We start from the raw sequence: 20,355 nt of genomic DNA on the forward strand, positions 1-20,355 counted from the left end.
TAAGATCTAAGTATACATGAAATATCTACGGACACCCCATATATAATTGTGTGGATTTGTGGGACAAGGTACTGCAGCTTCAAAGGATGCTGTATTCTATTGCTTCTTTGTGTTTTATTATGCTATTTCATTAAATATTCCTCCTTTAAATTAATTGCATCCTTTTCCTGACTGGAAAAAGCAAATACACCCTGGGGGCTTGTGAAATGTGGTTTTGAGTGGATAGGGACCCACAAAGTACTTTGAATCACCATAGTTTTTCTGATATCACAGGAAAGCCAGTGTCCTCTGCACTATAGTAAGAAGGAGCTAAAGACATCACTCAAGAGAAATTGTTAAGTGACCCTAGTCTCTGGCGCTGAGCTAGAATTGCTGCCAGCCTCCTGCTTCCTGCTCCTCTGTCACTGCTCCCTGGACTTGGGCCCAACAGGTTTGTGAACAGAAGAGAGGTGCCTCTGGGGCACTGTGTCTCTGCTACTGGCACAGAGATAAAGGGAAGAATCCCCCTGCTCCAAGGAACTGATGCTGAGATTGAAGTGGAAATTATCATTCTGTTTAACTATGAATCCATCAGAGATTTTTATTTCCTCACTCAATTTTTTGATAGAAGTAAAAAAGCATCTCAGGGTCCTGACCCTGTATCACAGTGCTGAGACATATTCTGAGATGGGGGTCACATCCCAACATTGCTAATTGTCCAGTTTTTATGACCCGATGGCTAGGTTACTGGGTGACTCTAGTATCCAGTTGACCACATGTGGGGTAAGAAGAAGTAGAAAGTTAGATATCAAATCCAAGAAGGAGGGCTTCCCCGGGGAAATGTTTACAGGTAGAACATCAGAAGGCAGTTTCCCAATTGAGAACACTTTTACCTGCTATTAAGAGATAAAGTGTCATGAAGAAGAAAATCCCAGTATTCATAGAAGTTTGGGGTCTAGAAGAAGGCATTTCTCACCTCAGGAGTGTACAGTAAGAAAGGTTCCTCTCTCTGACAGGTGGAATATGCCTGTGATATTGCTCTTCCTGATTATCCTCTCCCATCCCTAAGCCTGAGACCCTGCTCTGATATGGTACAGGCTCAGCCCCTCTCTACCTCCTCCTTATCTCCATGTCATTAATGATGTCCTACTCAGAAGGTGAGACTAGCCTTGGATGGCAGGAAAGAGGTATGTACGAGTATGGGGAAGGGGTAATCCCCATCCCCCAAGCCTCAAATAATATTTATCTGAGACAGTTGTTCCCTCTGTCAACTGAATTTCTTTTGAAAAGCCAAATACAAGTTTCCTGCTTCTTTAATATGCAGCTGTGCATCAGGGCTGAATTCCAGGACCCAAGGACTCCTTCCTAGAATTAGCTAAACATGAGAAGTGAATGCAACAGTCACATCTGTATTTGAAGATTTTTTTATGTTCTTCCCAGAAGCATCTGAATTTGAGTGGAACCATAGCTCTTCCCGGTGGCCAAAGGTGGTAGAATCACTAGAACCTGTTTTTGCTCCTTGGGGGAGCTGGATCAGAGGATTGCCATAGTTACTATGGCTTTAAGACAATGAAGAGTAGAGGGCTAAAGAGATGGTTTCGTAATTTCAATTAGCTTCTCTTTCTCTTTTTGAGTAGTAAGCACTCCTTATAGCCAAATCTGAATTCAACTCTTCTTATTCTTGAAATTCCCATCATTTGTACTTCTATGCTTCAGAATTCCCTGATAGGAGAGTAATAATAATTATAACTAAGCTAATGACAGCAATAATAATAACTAGCATTTATAAAGTACTTTATATATTTATATAGTACTTTAACTTTAAGCTGCAAATGTACTTTATAAATATTGTCTCATTTTGTCCTTATATTCACCCTGTGAGATAGGTACAATTATTACTCTCATTTTACACATGAGGAAGCTGAGGCATGTCAAGATAGTAACTTGCCTAAGATCATACAACTATTAAATGTCTTAGGCTAAATTTGAAATCAAATCTTCCTGAATCTATGTCCAGAACTTTATCCACTACTCCCAAGTGCCTAACAGCTTTCATGTAGGATAAAATGTCCAAGGCCCCAATTTATCTTCTAATTACTTCCCATTGTTCCTTACTACCACATAAAGTCTCTAGCACAAACAGACATTTAAACAGTTTCTGTTGCCAACATGGGAATGAAAAAGTCTTCTCCAAATATGTCACTGTGGAATTGTAGTCTTTTTTCTTTTCTCCCCATTTGTTATCTCTCCATCATAGTGAGCCTATAGCATCTCACATGTCCAACTGACCATTTAGAGGGGAATGATCCTTATAGAAAACCTGCCAGAACCAAAACTTATCAATCAATCAACAAGCATTTGTTAAGCACTTACTATATACTGTATACTGTTAGGTTCTGGGGATATGTAAGTGAAAATTAAGTAAATTCTTCCCAATTAATGGTTCCTCTGTCAAGGAATTCATTATATTCACATTACTGTATATCAAATTTGGTGAAGCTCTCATTTGCCCACAGCATAGGGACTCTGCACTAAACTGTTATGGGAAAAAAGTATTTTTCCTTCTTCTTTTTATTCTGTTTTGTTTATCACTTTTCATTCTCGGTTCAGGGATAGAGTCACCAGATTCTGGAGCCCGAGCCATTTGATTTTAGAGTCTAGGATTCTAGATGAGATGCTTCAACCAACACAACAAGAAAGTCCTACAAAGCCCAGGAGTACTTTGGATTTAGATCTTGGTATTAATTAAAACTTGGAATTAAGTTATGTTGTGAACCTAATCCCTCTCCCATCCTTCTATAGTTTATGAGGAAGATTGCTCCATCATATCTCAAAATCAGGGGAAGGGGGTGGAAAAGAAATGATTACAGAAAGAAATTACCTCTGGGTAATGGATTGAACAGAAGAGATTCCATAGTATAAGGTAAATATCATTCCTGATGTTACCTAACTGGGACTCAGAACATGGCAACCAAGAGCAAAGAGGCAAAAGCCCAGAAAGATATAGACAGAAAAATAAAGAGAACAAAACAACTGAGTCATTACAAGTATCCATTTATTAAGAACCAATTATTGTGCAGGTCACTGGGCTAGGTATAGGGAATAGCAAAAATGAGACAATCCCTGCCCTCAAAGAATTTACATTTTAGTAGGGGAAAACAATAAATGATATGTTTTGTAGAAAAGAAAGAAAAATAATCTCTGTATAATTACCCCTGTAGGGAACTCCCCATGAGGAAACTCCCTCTGATGTAGATAAACAATTATTTTGCAAGTTATAGTACTAGAGATTTCTCTAAGGTATTGGAGATTAGAAGACTTGCTCAAGATCACACAGTCAGTGTGTATCAAGGGTTGTGACATCAAGTTGTGTCTTCTATATTCCAAGGGAGGCTAGTTTTCTATCCCTCTCATCTTGCACATATTCATTCTAAGAATTTTTTACTCTGCTCTTCAATACTTCTTAACAGCTTCCCCATTCCATTTCTCTTCCCTTCTTTGGACTATTTCTAAACTGGTTTCTGTACTGGTTATTAGAGAATGCTCAAATTTTAACAGAAAGCTACAAACTATCTTCCACTGCCATTTCATTCTAAATACATTCTCACTCACAACAGCTCCATTCATCTACCCCTTCCCATTTCAGCCATTAATACAGAATGACAAATTTTATGAGTAGAAACATCAGTTATAGAGATCATTTGATTTAACCCCTTAATTTTACAAGTGAATAAGTTGAAGCCTAAAGAGGTTAAGTCATTTCTTCAAAAACCATTCCTCTTCTGAATAATTCTAGATTAATCTATAAATATAATTTATTAAAATTCAGATTTTTTATCTTGCAATAGCCATGAGGAACTTTCTCAAGGAAGGCAAAGCCAAGAAGAATATCTCTGAATATCAGTAACAACAGATAAAGTGGCTGGGATAACCAATGGATGGATAACTGAATCAGTAATGACTTTCATCTTCTGGAGTCCTAGAGGAAAAAGCTGTTGGAAGAATTGCCTACATAACCTTTTTGGTCATGGGTAAAATGGGGGATTATTAACCTTTTTTTGGAATCATAGGCCTTTTGGTTAATCCAGTTAAGGCTATGGAATCTTTCTCAAAATAATCTTTTGAAATGCATAAAATAAAAATGGATTGCAAAGAAGACAAATTATATTGAAATAAGTATATATTTTCCATCCATGTTCATAGACTCGACTCCTTCAAACTATATGTGGATTTCACAGTGGTCTGTGGACTCCAAGTTAAGAACTCTTTGTTTAGAAGACCCTAAAAAACTGGACCCTAAAAAAATCCGGGATAAAAACACAAACACTTTATTCAAAATGTAGGTATTCTCCAGTTAAAAACAATAACAGTTCTCTCAAATGTCCCATTTCTATATCCTCAAAGCATTAAAAAAAATTTAAGGGAAGTAATATTCCCTAGAAGTCATTTGGTCCATCCTCCTAATGCTTTTTGCAGGGATTAATTCTTTTTGCAAAGATTTTCCAAAGATTCAGACTTCAGAGACAAATATCTTATTAACATTTAGAGTTACATTTAAGATTCCTCATTTCTTTCCCTTTTGGTTGATGCTTATTGCTCACTTTGTTCTAATCTCTAGATTTCATTTATCCATCATTTATATGGCAAAGTTTTATTGAGGGTCTATTGAGTACCTAGGTGTTACAGTGGATAGAGTACTGAGCTTAGAGTCAGGGAGATATGAGTTCAAATTCAGCCTCAGACACTGTAGAACTCAGGGGTAGTCATTTAACTAATATTTACCTCAATTTCTCATCTGCAAAATGACCTAGAAGGGCAGCTAGGTGGTGCAGCGGTTAGAGCACCAGCCCTGAAATCAAGAGGACCTGAGTTCAAATCTAGTCTCAGACCCTTAGCACTTCCTAGCTGTGTGACCCTGGGCAAGTCACTTAACCCCAATTGTCTCAGGAAAAAAAAAACTAGAGAAGGAAATGGTGAGTTGGACATGAATAACAAAAACTGAACAATAAGAACTGAGTGCCCAGGTTTTAATTGTTGTTAAAGAGATAAAACATGAGTAGGAAACACATACTTAAATTGGTTTATGGAGAATGCTGGATGTAAGAAAAAAAAAAAAAGATGGAATCAGTTTCAAGGAGAAGAAGAGAATTAAAATAGAATCAGGGGCCACTAAGCTTTATAGGCAGATCCTTGTAGACCACATATAGATTCATAAAACCATATATTAACATTTTTAAATTTTTTACTATTTTATCAAATATTTTCAATTGCATTTTAATTTGATGTGGCTGTATTTCAGAGTGTTTCAAGCTGCAATGGCCAGCAGAATCATATATTTGATTGATGCCCCTGGATTAAATGATCTCTAAGAATTCTTCTAGCCCTCAATCTCTATGACCTTTTTTTGTTATTCCTTCTTGATCAATATCCTATAACCCTTTTCATCCCCTGTTGCTTTTCAGCAGATGTTGGAAGAAGTTTATGCACAGAGATCAAGGAACTTTACAACTCTGTGGTTTACTACTGGCACAGAAATATGTAGCTGTATCCTCCAGTTGAAGAAGTTCAATCTTAAGATTGAATTGTTCCTTATGGAAACCTGATTGAAAGCGACTAGAAGCAGTCTCATTTGTAATAAGTTCTTGTCTACTGAAGTAAAACATCACACGGATCTCGCGGTTGGCGTCCTGCCGATACCAGAACATAGCATCATGACCTAAGTCCTGCTTGCACATTAGGTTCATCTTCTGACCCTTTCCCTTGATTAGATGCCTTGGTATCTGTGTTACTCCAGCATTCATAAGGCCTGTGGGCAAGAAAAACAGTAGTTGGGGAAGAGAGAACTTGAATTTTTTTTTATTGCAATCGAGAGAAAAGTACCTTAGCAAGTCAGAAACTAAGATTTCCCAGTTATTCAGAACTTACCTGTCCTCAGAAGAAAAATAGTCACTAAGGAGAGAAATCTAGTACTCATTTCAGTTTCAGTAGAAATAAAAGGGCTTTTCCTATCACAAGACTTTGTTTTTTAGAATAAAGAAAAAGAAAAGAAGACTTGGAACTGGAGGTTGTACCCATCTATATGGGTGGAGATAGTCTGTGATGTCACTGCTTTTACTATCTCTAAAAGAATGAGTGTAACCAATGAGCTGAAAAAGGATTTTAAGGATATCAGTCTAGCAGCTGAGTGGAAGATGGGTAAGAGAAATGGACACCGAAAGCAATGAAATAGGGGATGGCTTCATGAAAATACTGATGAAAGATGAAGCACTTAGCTTCTTTCAGTGAAACAAAAATCACCATAATCCTCCCAAGTCAAAAACACATTCACCTACGACTGAATTCTTCAGAAAAGCATGGTCTTTGTAGTTATATATCAGTTTATTTTCTCCTTTCAATGGTTTTCAAATGAAGCCAATATTAGTACTATCTCTCCTCTCTTCCTGTTAAGAATTTGAATAAAAGCTTTTTATTTCGCTAAGTTTTCTCTGACAATCATAAATTCACTCTAAATCCTATTACTATACGCACCTTAAGACATGCTTCCACATCATTAAATATATGTTACATACTTAGTATGAGTTGTTTAATATGTTAGGCACTATGGATACAAAAAAAAACCCCACAATCCCAGTCTTCCAAAAAAAATCACATTCTAATGGGGGAAACTACATGTAAACAATTATGTGCAAATAAGATATATGCAGGAAAAATTAGAGGTACTTCCATTTACCTGAGGCAAGGCAAATAGTGTTGAGGGGAATCAGGAAAGACTTCCTACAGAAAATGGGATTTTAGAAAATACTTAAAGAGAAAGAGACAAAGGGGAAGAGAATTGCAGTCTTGGGAAACAGTGAGAATACAGTGAGTTAGGAGATAGATTAGTTTATGTGAGGAACATCAAGGAAGCCTATCCGACTGGATCTTAAGAGTAAAATGGAAGAAGACAATGGTTTTCCATCTATCCCATGTAGTCTCTGCTTATATTCTTTAGGCTTGTTTATGCATCAAATCCATTTTATTTTTTTCCTTCTCTTTTCCTAGCAATAATTGTTAATAACATGCAGCAAGACAGTCAACAAAGAACCAGAATTGAGGATTATCTTGAAGGACTGAGTTCTGTCTGCTTGCATGCTAAGTTCACCTCCTGACTCTTTCCCTTGATCAGATGCCTTGAGACCTGTCTGTCCAGCATTCATAGGACCTAGGGCAAGAAAAACAGTAGCTGAAGGAGAGAGAACTTGGAAATTTTTTATTTTATTGCAGTTAAGAGAAAGGTTTGCCTTAGCAAGTCCCAGTTATTCAGAATTCACCTGACCTCAGGAGAAAAATAGTCACTAAAGAGAGAAACCTCGTATTCATTCCTGTTTCAGTAGAAATAAAGGGGCTTTTCTTATTATAAGACTTTGTTTTCTAGAAAAAAGAAAAGAAGCACTTTTTTATCCATGAGAAAAAGAAATTAGAGAGAAGATGAAGATTTTTATTTCAGAGTAAAGTTGTGACAGATATCTTTGATGGCCTAATACTTCTAGTGTTAAGCATTTTGTATGTACCTAGGACTATGCAGAACATCATGAGGGAAGCCAGGAGGAGGTGTTAAGGGAGATCATTGTGAGGCAGCCTATGACAAGAAAGTCATGAGTTAGTGAAATGGTATTTACAGACATAATGGTAATGTAAGAAAGAAGGAGGTGAATGTGAGAATCACAGACAGTCCAAGTCAGATAAGATTGCAGCAGAAAACGAGATCAACTCACATCTGATGTTAGTTGGTTGCCATTCTTCGTTCTTAAAGATGTCTTACAGAGAAATCACTGTGTTAGAGTTGAGTTATGGTGTGTCTGACTATGAGCTGATCAGATCTATTTGAGCTCAGAATGCTCTGCCACAGGTCAGACACAGATCGTTCCTTTGAACATTTGAGGAGGATCTCTAACTTTGCACGTCCCATGCCAGTGTCTCCCATGTCATACAATTGATTCTAAAGTTCTTAAAAGAGCCCTTGAGAGTGTCCATGTATTGCTTTTTCTTATCACCTTGTGAGCACTTGCTCTGTGTGAATTCTCCATAAAATAAGTCTTTTTGGCAAGTGTACATTTTAGGAATTTCCTCATTAGCCCAGGCTTGCCTGAAGTCCCTTCTAGCAGTGAACTCTTTAACTCCCAAGGCAGGGATAATGTCAGATCTAACAAGTCTTAACTAGCTTGCTAGTAACTCAAATTTCACCATTCTCTCCAAAATCTTTGAGTAAAATTTGAGTTGTTCATTAGTAAGCATTTCAGGACATAACAAATCTGATATTATCCTGGAACACAGCCATATGCAACATGAGGTTACCTCATGCCACAAAAAAGACTTCAGAGCAGTAAAAAGAAAAACTGCTATTGTAGAAAGCCATTATTAATATTAATTATGGTTATCAACTGATTCACACACTCTAGTCCAAATTTTGTGTATAATCAGAAGCTTCTTTCCAAGGTCCCACATTGCCCAAAGCTATTTCTATTCTGGAGTTCTGGAGGTCAGTCAATGTCTTAGGGAGGATGTAGAGTCAAGACCGTTGTACAATCTATAATTAACTTCATATAAGTATATACTTTGTAGGGTCTTTTCCTTTGGATTACTGAACCAGCTCATTACAGTGTCTTGAGCCTTGGGGTTTCTAGGCTGTCCTTACTTTCTCCCATACATTTTCTCTCCTATACATACTATGGAACCTCAATTGAATCTCTGTGTACCGTGTCTAACAAAGCCGTCATCTCTCTCCTTAGCCTCTTAGGTTTCCTGTGTGGGTCACATTCATGTACAGCGGGGTGGTTATGTTGAATCCCTGTGGCTTCACTGCTAGCACAGAAATACATAGCTGAGTCCCCTTTCTTTGGGGAGTCAAAAGTCAGGCTGCAGGGTGAGTTCGTGGGCCATTTAACTGATAATCGATTCTGGAACAACTGTGAACTCTCCAGAACTTGATCATCCTGTAGGTAAACCAAGAACTGCAATTCTTTTTCCAGGGACTGCTGATACCAGTAAATGTAACGGTGTCCTTTGATCGAGTCACATTTAAGCACTGCTTTCTGTTCTCTCTTTTTGATCATATATCTTGGTGTCTGAGACACCCCAGAATCCATGAGGCCTGTGAGGGAAGGAGACAAAAGACAGGATTTAAAACCTGGCTTGAATCTAGCATTTGTAGCCCTCAGGTAAAGGTTTGAAGACAAAGTTGAGCCAGGCCAGAAGAGGAATTCCCCATCTATGCCCTTGGACTCACCTATTCCTAGGAAACAAATGGCCACATAGGAGAAGAGCCATATTCCCATAGTCATGGCTAAGGTAGAAATGTGGTATCCTTCACTTTATGTTGCCCTTTGTTAGAGGGATGGTTCTTTCTATTTAGCCAATTAGAATTCTCCTGTGGTATGACTATCTCCACGGGGCCAAGTATGACCCACATTAGTATAACAAGACCACCTCATAGTAGGAAAAGGAAAGACCTTTTCCAAAGCTAAATCTCTAGAATTATGAATGCAATGTATTCTTCCAGTTATTTTGGAGGCTAGAATAGCACCATGGACTGTGATTGTCACAATTTCATCCAAAATGATTGTCACTATTTCTTTCAAAGTGACACTACCAACAGCTGTGGGAAATCTATTCCATTAACATACTCACTTAGTTTAGTATAGAAATTGGTCTCACCCTATAGGGAAGTAGGAAGGGAATGGGGAAAGGAAAGAAGGAAGCTTATAGAAGAGAGAATAGAAGAAGGAGAAGGATAAAAGGAGGGGGTCGAAAGATTCGTGTGAATCAAAGCATAGTATTCTCACATTTTGTTGTTGTTTGGTTGTTGTTTTTTTCTTTCTTGAGTTTTTTTTCTCTTTTGATCTGATATTTCTTGCACAGCATGATGAATAGGGATGTATATTTAGAAGAATTGCACATGTTTAGCCTATATTGGATTAGTTGCTAACTGGGAGAAGGGAAAGGGAAAGGGAAGAAAGTTTGGAACATAAGATTTTGCAAAGGTGAATGTTGAAAACTATCTTTGCATATATTTGGGAAAATTAGATGCTATTAATTTTTAATGTATTTTAAAAAGGGGAAACCTATTTATTTATCTATTATCTGATTTTACAAAAAATGAGCTGAGTAAATCCTGTTGCCTCTACTTAGTGGTAATTCCAATTTTAAAAACTCCATGGTGGAGGCAACCTGGTATAGGAGATGAGACAGTGAATTTGGTGTCAGAAAGTCCTGAATTCAAATCCTACCTCAGACACATTCCCGCTGTTTTACCTTGGACAATTCACTTCAATTATCTATGTTTCAGTCTCCTTTAAAAACCTTTCTACCCCTAATCTATGTTCTTAAATCGATCCTACTTTCAGTCATAGTCTTTATATTGCTCTTAAAAACTTAGTGATTAGCTATTTCCCAGCTCTTCCCACTGACATGAAATTGAGGATTAAACAAAGTTCTGTAGAAGCAGAGACTAAACTTACTATTTCTCTAGTTAAACTCATTGAAACTCACAAGTGTAGAAATGTTCTACCAAAGCAAATTGTAATGACTTGTAATCTTACAGAGTTGCCTAGCATTATCAAGTTAAGTGACTTGCCCATAGTATCTGTATATTTCAGAGGCAGAATCTGAACCCAGATTTTTCTGACTCCCAGGCCATATTCAGTATGCTAACCATAGTTATTTTCATGTTAACTCCCCACATTAGATTGTGAGAGCTTCAGGATTAGATACTGGCTTTTACCTTTCTTTATATTCATAGCACTTAGAAGTGCTCAAAATATAGTAGATACTTAACAAAAGTTTATTCACTGACTCAAGTGCTATGAATGTAAATTATTATTATTGAGAACAAGAACAATAATTATAATTAGTCTCTTCATATTACTTCTTTCTCTACTAAAAACAAACAAAAAGTCCCTTTATTATTACTCTTCTGAAACATTGTCCTGAATAGCATTTCCTTATTTTATGAAAACCTTAGTGAGATACCATTACCTACCAAATAAAATATAAATAAATTAGTTTAGTATTTAAGGTCCTTTAGAATCTGATCCAATTTATCTATGTACCCTTACTTTAATATTTTCACAGTAAGCTCACATAAACTGAAGAAAGAAGTTTGTAAATGAAAATGTTTGTGGCAGCCCTGTTTGTAGTGGCTAGAAACTGGAAACTGAGTGGATGCCTATCAATTGGAGAATGGCTGAATAAATTGTGGTATATGAATATTATGGAATATTATTATTCTGTAAGAAATGACCAACAGGATGAATACAGAGAGGCTTGGAGAGATTTACATGAACTGATGCTAAGTGAAATGAGCAGAACCAGGAGATTATTATACATGGCAACAATAAGACAATAAGATAATCAATTCTGATGGGCGTGGCTCTCTTCAATAATGAGATGATTCAAACCAATTCCACTTGTTCAGTAATGAAGAGAGCCATCTACACCTAGAGAGAGGACCATGGCAACTGAGTGTGGACCACAACATAGCATTCTCACTCTTTCCGTTGTTTGCATGCATTTTGTTTTCTTTCTCAGTTTTTTTTCTTCTTGATCCGATTTTTCTTGTGCAACAAGATAATTGTATAAATATGTATACATAAAAAAAGAAGCTTTCAAATGCCAACGGCCACAACACAAACTAGAATGTTAATGAGACTATGAATTCCTTTATCCTTTGGCTATATGAAAACAAATATTTTCTATTTAAAGTGGCTTAAATCTTACTTGGTTGGAAGCAGAGGATTGATTGGTGGTTTTTATTTGAATTCTGAAAATTAGTCCAACATTAAATAACTTAACCTCTATTATCTGAGATAGTTTCTCTCTCAGCTTATGCTTGTCATCTGGGGAAAAAAAGGACTGTCCACAAACTCTCTTCCCCTGGCACACAGCTGCAATACAGGGCCAATTGTCAGTAGTTAGTCTCCTCAGAACTAGCTGAAGATTGGTGGTTGATACAATGAAAAAACCCTATATTTAAAGGCATTCTGTTTTCCCTGCATCTGTTTCCCCAAACCTGATTTAACTGCTCTCTCTGACAGGATACTCAGTATTTCCATAGATCCACAGTGACTCCTAGTGGCCACTGGGGCAATGATCAAGAATCACATTGATCCCTGGAAAGTTGAGCAAAGTTGCAGCAATGACATTAGGAGAGAGAAAAGAAAGTTGTAAAAATACTTTCAATGAGTCAATCAGAGTTTTCCCCTAAAGTTCCTAGCAAGCAGTTCTTAAAGTCATAGCAGAACTTCAAATTATTTTGACAAATTCCTTGTACCTCTATGTCCATACTCCCCCACAGGATAAGACAAAAATGTCTAAAACAGCCATTTCTACCTTCTCCTACTTCTCTCAACCAAACTAGAGTGGGCAGGAAGGTAGCACAGTAGCTGGAGAACCAGGCGAAGAGTTGGAAGGAAGACCTGAATTCAAACTTCAGTTCAAATCTAGCCCCACACACTCTATCTATGTAACCCTGGGATAGTCACTTAACTTTGTTTGTCTTAGTTTCCTTATTTATAAAATGAGCTGGAGAAGAAAATGCCAAACCACTCAAACAAATTTCTCCAAAGGTTTCTCATACATAACTTTTCTAAAATTCCATTCACCTCCTTAACTTCTTTCTTGTTCATTTTGTAGTTAGATTTATTTAGTTTTGACAGAGGGAGGCTAAGATTCTTCCCCCCTCCCCCAATATAGTTTTGCTGTCTATTTCTTCTGGCAACTCATTTAATTCCCACTCCAGAATTTTTGCCAAAAGAAGCTTAAATGGGATCATGAAGAATCAAACATGACTGAAAAAAATGACTTAACTATAATAAAATAAATACATTTACAAAGGGAGTTGAGAGGTACATAATTGTTGAACATTGTACACATTTTCAGAGTTTTTCAATGTATTGATCAATTATGCGGTTTTTGTTCTCCTTTTTTGTCTTTAAGAAATACCATTTGAAATATAAGATGGCTTCCAAAAAGAAAAGGAAGGGGAGAATTATACCAATGTTAAAACAAGATATCAATAAAAATTTATATTTTAAGGGAAAAAATACAGTATTTTCTTGTATCTGACAACATGGGAACAAAGTATCTCTTCCTTAATAATTATGAGTTAGTCTTTTTCCTTCAGACCCTTCCTCCATAACAGTGGAGTACTTTCAATAAGTGCTATCAGATGATCACTACCACAAATAGTGGATTTTGGGGACCAATATTTTCCTGGTGATGTTCTATAGCTATAAATTATGAAACATCATCTTCTAAGAAGAATCAAAAATTTAAGCCCAAAGGACTTTCCCAGCACTTCACTCTTACTAGCCTGCAACATTTTCCAGTAATTGGGGGTGAAGGTCTCTTTTAGCCCTGTACCTACAACCATGTGAATAAGTAGAACCTACTTCATCCTGATTAAATACATCATTCAAATCATCTGACCATCTGACATATCATCACTTTTAGATGAGATTAAAGTGCCCAGAGTCATACAACTCAGTGTCTCAATCTGGATCTGAACTCAAGTTTTCCTGACTCAAGACCCAATGTTTTATCCACTGCCACACCTAGCTGCTCCAATATAGATTATATAAATATAGATACAAATGTTATCAATATAGATGATACAGATGTAGATAATATAAATATAGATATGAGAGGCAGGATATCATAGAAGATAGAAGACTAGATTCAGAGGTAGGAAAAGTTGGATCAATTCTTGCATCTGATATATAAAGTACTGGTAAAGTGTTATTGTCATCGTTGTTGAATCGTGTCCAACTTTTTGTGACCCCATTCAGGGTTTTCTCAGCAAAGATACTGGAAGGGCTTGCCACTTCCTTCTCTAGTTCATCTTACAGACAAGGAATTGAGACAAATAGGATTAAGTGATTTTCTCAGAGTCACAGAGCTGGTGAGTGTGTGAAGCCAATTTTGAACTTATAAAATCTTCCTGACTCCAGACTTATCACCCTATTCATTGCTGCCTCTAGTTACTGGTGGAATAATCCTAAAGCATCTCCCCTGAGACTTGCTCCTAAGAAGGGGCTGTCCAGGAATCTCTGCCTCTCCCCCATTGGTCACTATTCCCCTCTCCCTCAATTGAATATATTTTATTCCACTTGCCCCAGTTACATTTTGCAACTGTTTCCAGGAGTGTAAAAATTCCTGGTCATGACTACTCTAAACAAGAGAACAACAACAAAAAAGAAAACAATAAAATTTCCATGGCTTCTCTTAAGGAACTAGGTTTATCACGAGGCTCTACTTCCTTAGACCTGAACAAATTATTCCTAAATCCTACCCACCTTGCCCAAACCCCAGCATTGACTTAATCTGACCCCTTGATTGCCATAATAATTTTTGCTACGAATATGCAGGAATTGAGAGATGCTTACCTAATTGTGAACTTCCTTTACTAAACTTTTATTATATAAGTAAAATGAATTATATAAATAAAATGAATAAAACAAAAATAAATAATAAATAAATATAAATAAAAGGAATTATATAAATAAAATGAATAAAATTTTATTATATAAATAAAATGAATATTATGTTTACATTTAGGGAGAAAGAAACTCCCAGTTCAAGAGAAGTTTAATAAAGAGAATGATGAACTGGGAGTCAGTAACATCCACATTTAAATAATGCAATACACTTGCTGGTTGTGCTACCTTACGCAAGACTTTTAACTACTCTGTCCCTCAGTTTCCTCATTTGTAAAATGAGTGTATTGAATTGAATGTTCTCTTAGGTCCCTTCCAGCTATAAATGTTTAATTTTATTAATTGGCCAAATGGAATTCACTTAAGATCAGCATGCCATATAGATATCACACATGTCCTTTTGGGTTTAGGAGATTAGAAAAACTATATATTTATTGATGAGACCAGAAGATCAGGATGGTGATATGAATAAGTTTGCTTCTTACTATAGAGCATCCCACAGTCTCCTTGTTATCGGATTATTTTGGTGGTTGTTGCTATTTTTCCTTCTTTTTCAAAGAAGACCACTTCCATCAAAATATGTCCTCATACAATATCGTTGTCGAAGTGTATAATGATCTCCTGGTTCTGCTCATTTCACTTAGCATCAGTTCATGTAGGTCTCTCCAAGCCTCTCTGTATTCATCCTGCTGGTCATTTCTTACAGAACAATAATATTCCATAACATTCATATACCACAATTTACCCAGCCATTCTCCAATTGATGGGCATCCATTCATTTTCCAGTTTCTAGCCACTACAAACAGGGCTGCTACAAACATTTTGGCACATACAGGTCCCTTTCCCTTCTTTAGTATTTCTTTGGGATATAAGCCCAATAGAAACACTGCTGGATCAAAGGATATGCACATTTTGATAATTTTTTGGGCATAATTCCAGATTGCTCTCCAGAATGGTTGGATTCGTTCACAACTCCACCAACAATGCATTAGTGTCCCAGTTTTCCCGCATCCCCTCCAACATTCATCATTATTTTTTCCTGTCATCTTAGCCAATCTGACAGGTGTGTAGTGGTATCTCAGAGTTGTCTTAATTTGCATTTCTCTGATCAATAATGATTTGGAACACTCTTTCATATGAGTGGTAATAGTTTCAATCTCATCCTCTGAAAATTGTCTGTTCATATCCTTTGACCATTTATCAATTGGAGAATGGCTTGATTTCTTATAAATTTGAGTCAGTTCTCTATATATTTTGGAAATGAGGCCTTTATCAGAACCTTTAACTGTGAAAATGTTTTCCCAGTTTGTTGCTTCCCTTCTAATCTTGTTTGCATTAGTTTTATTTGTACAAAGGCTTTTTAATTTGATGTAATCGAAATTTTCTATTCTGTGATCAGTAATGGTCTCTAGTTCATCTTTGGTCACAAATTCTTTCTCCTCCACAAGTCTGAGAGATAAACTATTCTATGTTCCTCTAATTTATTTATAATCTCGTTCTTTATGCCTAGGTCATAGACCCATTTTGATCTTATCTTGGTATATGGTGTTAAGTGTGGGTCCATGCCTAATTTCTGCCATACTAATTTCCAATTATCCCAGCAGTTTTTATCAAATAATGAATTCTTTTCCCAGAAGTTAGGGGCTTTGGGTTTGTCAAACACTAGATTGCTATAATTGACTATTCTGTCTTGTGAGCCTAGCCTTTTCCACTGATCCACTAATCTATTTCTTAGCCAATACCAAATGGTTTTGGTGACTGCTGCTTTATAATATAATTTTAGATCAGGTACAGCTAGGCCACCTTCATTTGATTTTTTTTTCATTAATTCCCTTGAGATTCTCGACTTTTTATTGTTCCATATGAATTTTGTTGTTATTTTTTCTAGATCAATAAAATATTTTCTTGGAAGTCTGATTGGTATAGCACTAAATAAATAGATTAGTTTAGGGAGTATTGTCATCTTTATTATGTTCGCTCGGCCGATCCAAGAGCACTTAATATTTTTCCAATTATTTAAGTCTGACTTTATTTGTGTGGAGACTTTTTTATAATTTTGCTCATATAATTCCTGACTTTCCTTTGGTAGATAGATTCCCAAATATTTTATGGTATCAACAGTTATTCTGAATGGAATTTCTCTTTGTATCTCTTGCTGTTGGGTTTTGTTGGTGATGTATAAAAATGCTGAGGATTTATGGGGATTTATTTTGTAGCCAGCTACTTTGCTAAAATTATGAATTATTTCCAATAGCTTTTTGGTAGAATCTCTGGGGTTCTCTAGGTATACCATCATATCATCTGCAAAGAGTGATAGTTTGGTTTCCTCATTGCCTACTCTAATTCCTTTTATATCTTTCTCGACTCTTATTGCCGAGGCTAGTGTTTCTAATACGATATTAAATAATAATGGTGATAGTGGGCAACCTTGCTTCACTCCAGATCTTACTGGGAAAGGTTCCAGTTTTTCCCCATTGCATATGATGCTTACTGATGGTTTTAAATATATGCTCCTGACTATTTTAAGGAAAAGTCCATTTATTCCTATGCTCTCAAGTGTTTTTATTAGGAATGGATGTTGGATTTTATCAAATGCTTTTTCTGCATCTATTGAGATGATCATGTGGTTTTTGTTTGGTTGGTTATTGATATAGTCAATTATGCTAATAGTTTTCCTAATATTGAACCAGCCCTGCATTCCTGGTATAAATCCTACTTGGTCGTAGTGTATTATCCTGGTGACAATTTTCTGTAATCTTTTTGCTAATATTTTATTTAAGATTTTAGCATCAATATTCATTAAGGAGATTGGTCTATAATTTTCTTTCTCTGTTTTCAGCCTACCTGGTTTAGGTATCAGTACCATATCTGTGTCATAAAAGGAGTTTGGTAGGACTCCTTCAATCCCTATTTTTTCAAATAGTTTATATAGCATTGGAGTTAATTGTTCTTTAAATGTTTGGTAGAATTCACATGTAAATCCATCTGGTCCTGGGGATTTTTTCTTAGGGAGTTGATTGATAGTTTGTTCTATTTCTTTTTCTGAGATGGGACTGTTTAGGATATTTACTTCTTCCTCTGTTAGTTTGGGCAAGCTGTATTTTTGGAGGTATTTTTCTATTTCATTTAAGTTGTCGAATTTATTGGCATAAAGTTGGGCAAAGTAACTCCTAATTATTGCTCTAATTTCCTCTTCGTTAGTGGTGAGTTCTCCCTTTTCATTTTTAAGACTAACAATTTGATTTTCCTCTTTCCTTTTTTTAATCAGATTTACTAAGGGTTTGTCTATTTTGTTGGTTTTTTCATAGAACCAACTCTTAGTTTTATTAATCAATTCAATAGTTTTTTTACTTTCAATTTTATTGATCTCACCTTTTACTTTTAGAATTTCAAGTTTAGTGTTTGACTGGGGGTTTTTAATTTGTTCCTTTTCTAGCATTTTTAATTGCAAACCCAATTCATTGACCTTCTCTTTCTCTATTTTATACAAATAGGCCTCTAGAGATATGAAATTTCCCCTTATTACCGCTTTGGCTGCATCCCATACATTTTGGTATGATGTCTCATTATTATCGTTTTCTTGGGTGAAGTTATTAATTATGTCTATGATTTGCTGTTTTACCCAATCATTCTTTAGTATGAGATTATTTAGTTTCCAATTATTTTTTGGTCTACTTCCCCCTGCTTTTTTGTTGAATGTAATTTTCATTGCATCGTGGTCTGAAAAGGATGCATTTACTATTTCTGCCTTACTACATTTGAGTTTGAGGTTTTTATGTCCTAATATATGGTCAATTTTTGTATAGGTTCCATGAACTGCTGAAAAGAAAGTGTATTCCTTTCTGTCTCCATTACATTTTCTCCAGAGATCTATCATATCTAGCTTTTCTAGTATTCTGTTTACCTCTTTGACTTCTTTCTTATTTATTTTCTGGTTTGATTTATCTAATTCTGAGAGTGCAAGGTTAAGATCTCCCACTATTATAGTTTTACTGTCTATTTCTTCTTGCAGCTCTCTTAGTTTCTCTTTTAAGAATTTAGATGCTACCCCACTTGGTGCATATATGTTTAATATAGATAGTGCTTCATTATCCATGCTACCCTTTAGCAAGATATAGTGTCCTTCCTTATCTCTTTTAATTAGGTCAATTTTTGCTTTAGCTTGATCTGAGATCAGGATGGCTACCCCTGCTTTTTTGACTTCACCTGAAGCATAGTAGATTTTGCTCCAACCTTTTACCTTTAACCTGCATGTATCTCCCCGCTTCAGGTGTGTTTCCTGTAAACAACATATTGTAGGATTCTGGCTTTTAATCCATTCTGCTAACCGCTTCCTCTTTATGGGGGAGTTTACCCCGTTCACGTTTATGGTTAGAATGACCAATTCTGTATTACTTGCCATCTTGTTAACCCGGTTTATGCTTTCCTCCCTTCTTTCCCCTTTCCCCCCCTTCCAAGTATTAAGCTTGTGAGCACCCCTTGCTTCTCACAGCCCTCCCTTTTTAGTGTCCCTCCCCCCGCCTTAGAGTTCCTCCCCCTATCTTACCCCTTTCCCTCCCAGTTCCCGTATTCCCTTCCGCTTAGCTTATTCCTTCCCTTTCCACTTTTCCCTTCTCACTTTTCAATGAGATGGGAGAAGTTTCATCATAGATTGAATATGTCTTAAGATTTTTCACTTAAAGCCAATTCTGAAGGCAGTAAGATACCCACTATATTCATCCCCCTCCATTCTTTCTCTCAGATATAATAGGTTTCCTATGCCTCTTCATGAGATGTACTACCCCCACTTTACCCTTTTTCTGGTACAATGTCCTTTCCACATCAATTTCTAGAACAAGGTATACATGTATTCTTTATACATCTATATAGTCAAAATATAGTTCCCAAGATTAATCTTTACCTTTTTAGATTTCTCTTGAGTTCTATATTTGTAGATCAAACTTTTTGTTAAGTTCTGGTTTTTTCATCAGAAATAGATGAAATTCGCTTACTTCGTTGAATGTCCATCTTCTTCCCTGGTAAAAGATGCTCATTCTCGCTGGGTAAGTTATTTTTGGTTGCATACCAAGTTCCTTAGCCTTTCGGAATATCATATTCCAGGCCCTTCGATCTTTTAATGTGGATGCTGCCAGATCCTGGGTGATCCTTATTGTGGCTCCTTGATACTTGAATTGGGTTTTTCTAGCCGCTTGCAATATTTTTTCTTTCATCTGAGGGTTCTGGCATTTGGCCACTATATTCCTTGGTGTTTTGATTTTAGGATCCCTTTCAGTGGGTGATCGATGAATCCTTTCAATGTTTATTTTTTCCTCTGTTCCTATGACTTCTGGGCAGTTCTCTTTGATAATTTCCTGGAAGACAGTGTCCAGGCTCTTTTTTTCATCATGTTTTTCTGGGAGTCCAATGATTCTCAGATTGTCTCTCCTGGATCTGTTTTCCAGGTCTGTTGTCTTCCCCAGAAGGTATTTCACATTTTTCTCCATTGTTTGATTTTTTTGGATTTGCTTGACTGATTCTTCTTGTCTCCTCGAGTCATTCAATTCCACTTGTTCAATTCTGATTTTCAGTGAAGTATTCTCTTCACTCACTTTTTTAAAATCTTTTTCTAATTGTCCAATTGAGTTCTTTTGTTCTGTGGAATTTTTTTCCATTTCGCCAATTTTGTTTTTTAGAGAGCTGTTTTCTGTTTCCAGTTCACTAATCCTATTTTTCAAGGATTTTACTTCTTTATCCACTCTCTCTTTAACTTTCTCCAGGCTCTTTTGCCAAGCCTCCCTCTCCTTTTCCCAAGCTTCCCTCTCCTTTTGCCAAGCCTCACTCTGCTTTCCCCATTTTTCTTCTAGCTCTCTTGTGAGAGCCTTTTTAATCACTTCTATGAGGTTCATCTGTGCTGAGGAACAGACGA

General features: G+C 36.4%; 2 gene segments (V, D, J or C); both read right to left on the reverse strand.

The window, feature by feature from the left end:
- Positions 1-5,334: 5,334 nt before the first annotated feature.
- LOC127538943 (T cell receptor beta variable 3-1-like) lies at positions 5,335-6,222 on the reverse strand. The segment is given in 2 exon segments: positions 5,335-5,785; positions 5,905-6,222. Coding segments are annotated over 2 exon segments (363 nt in total).
- A 2,462-nt stretch (positions 6,223-8,684) lies between these two features.
- On the reverse strand, positions 8,685-9,327 carry LOC127538601 (T cell receptor beta variable 18-like). The segment is given in 2 exon segments: positions 8,685-9,109; positions 9,245-9,327. Coding segments are annotated over 2 exon segments (480 nt in total).
- Positions 9,328-20,355: the final 11,028 nt, after the last annotated feature.

Source organism: Antechinus flavipes, chromosome 5 (genome assembly GCF_016432865.1).
Source record: "Antechinus flavipes isolate AdamAnt ecotype Samford, QLD, Australia chromosome 5, AdamAnt_v2, whole genome shotgun sequence".
NCBI classification, from domain to species: Eukaryota; Metazoa; Chordata; class Mammalia; order Dasyuromorphia; family Dasyuridae; genus Antechinus; species Antechinus flavipes.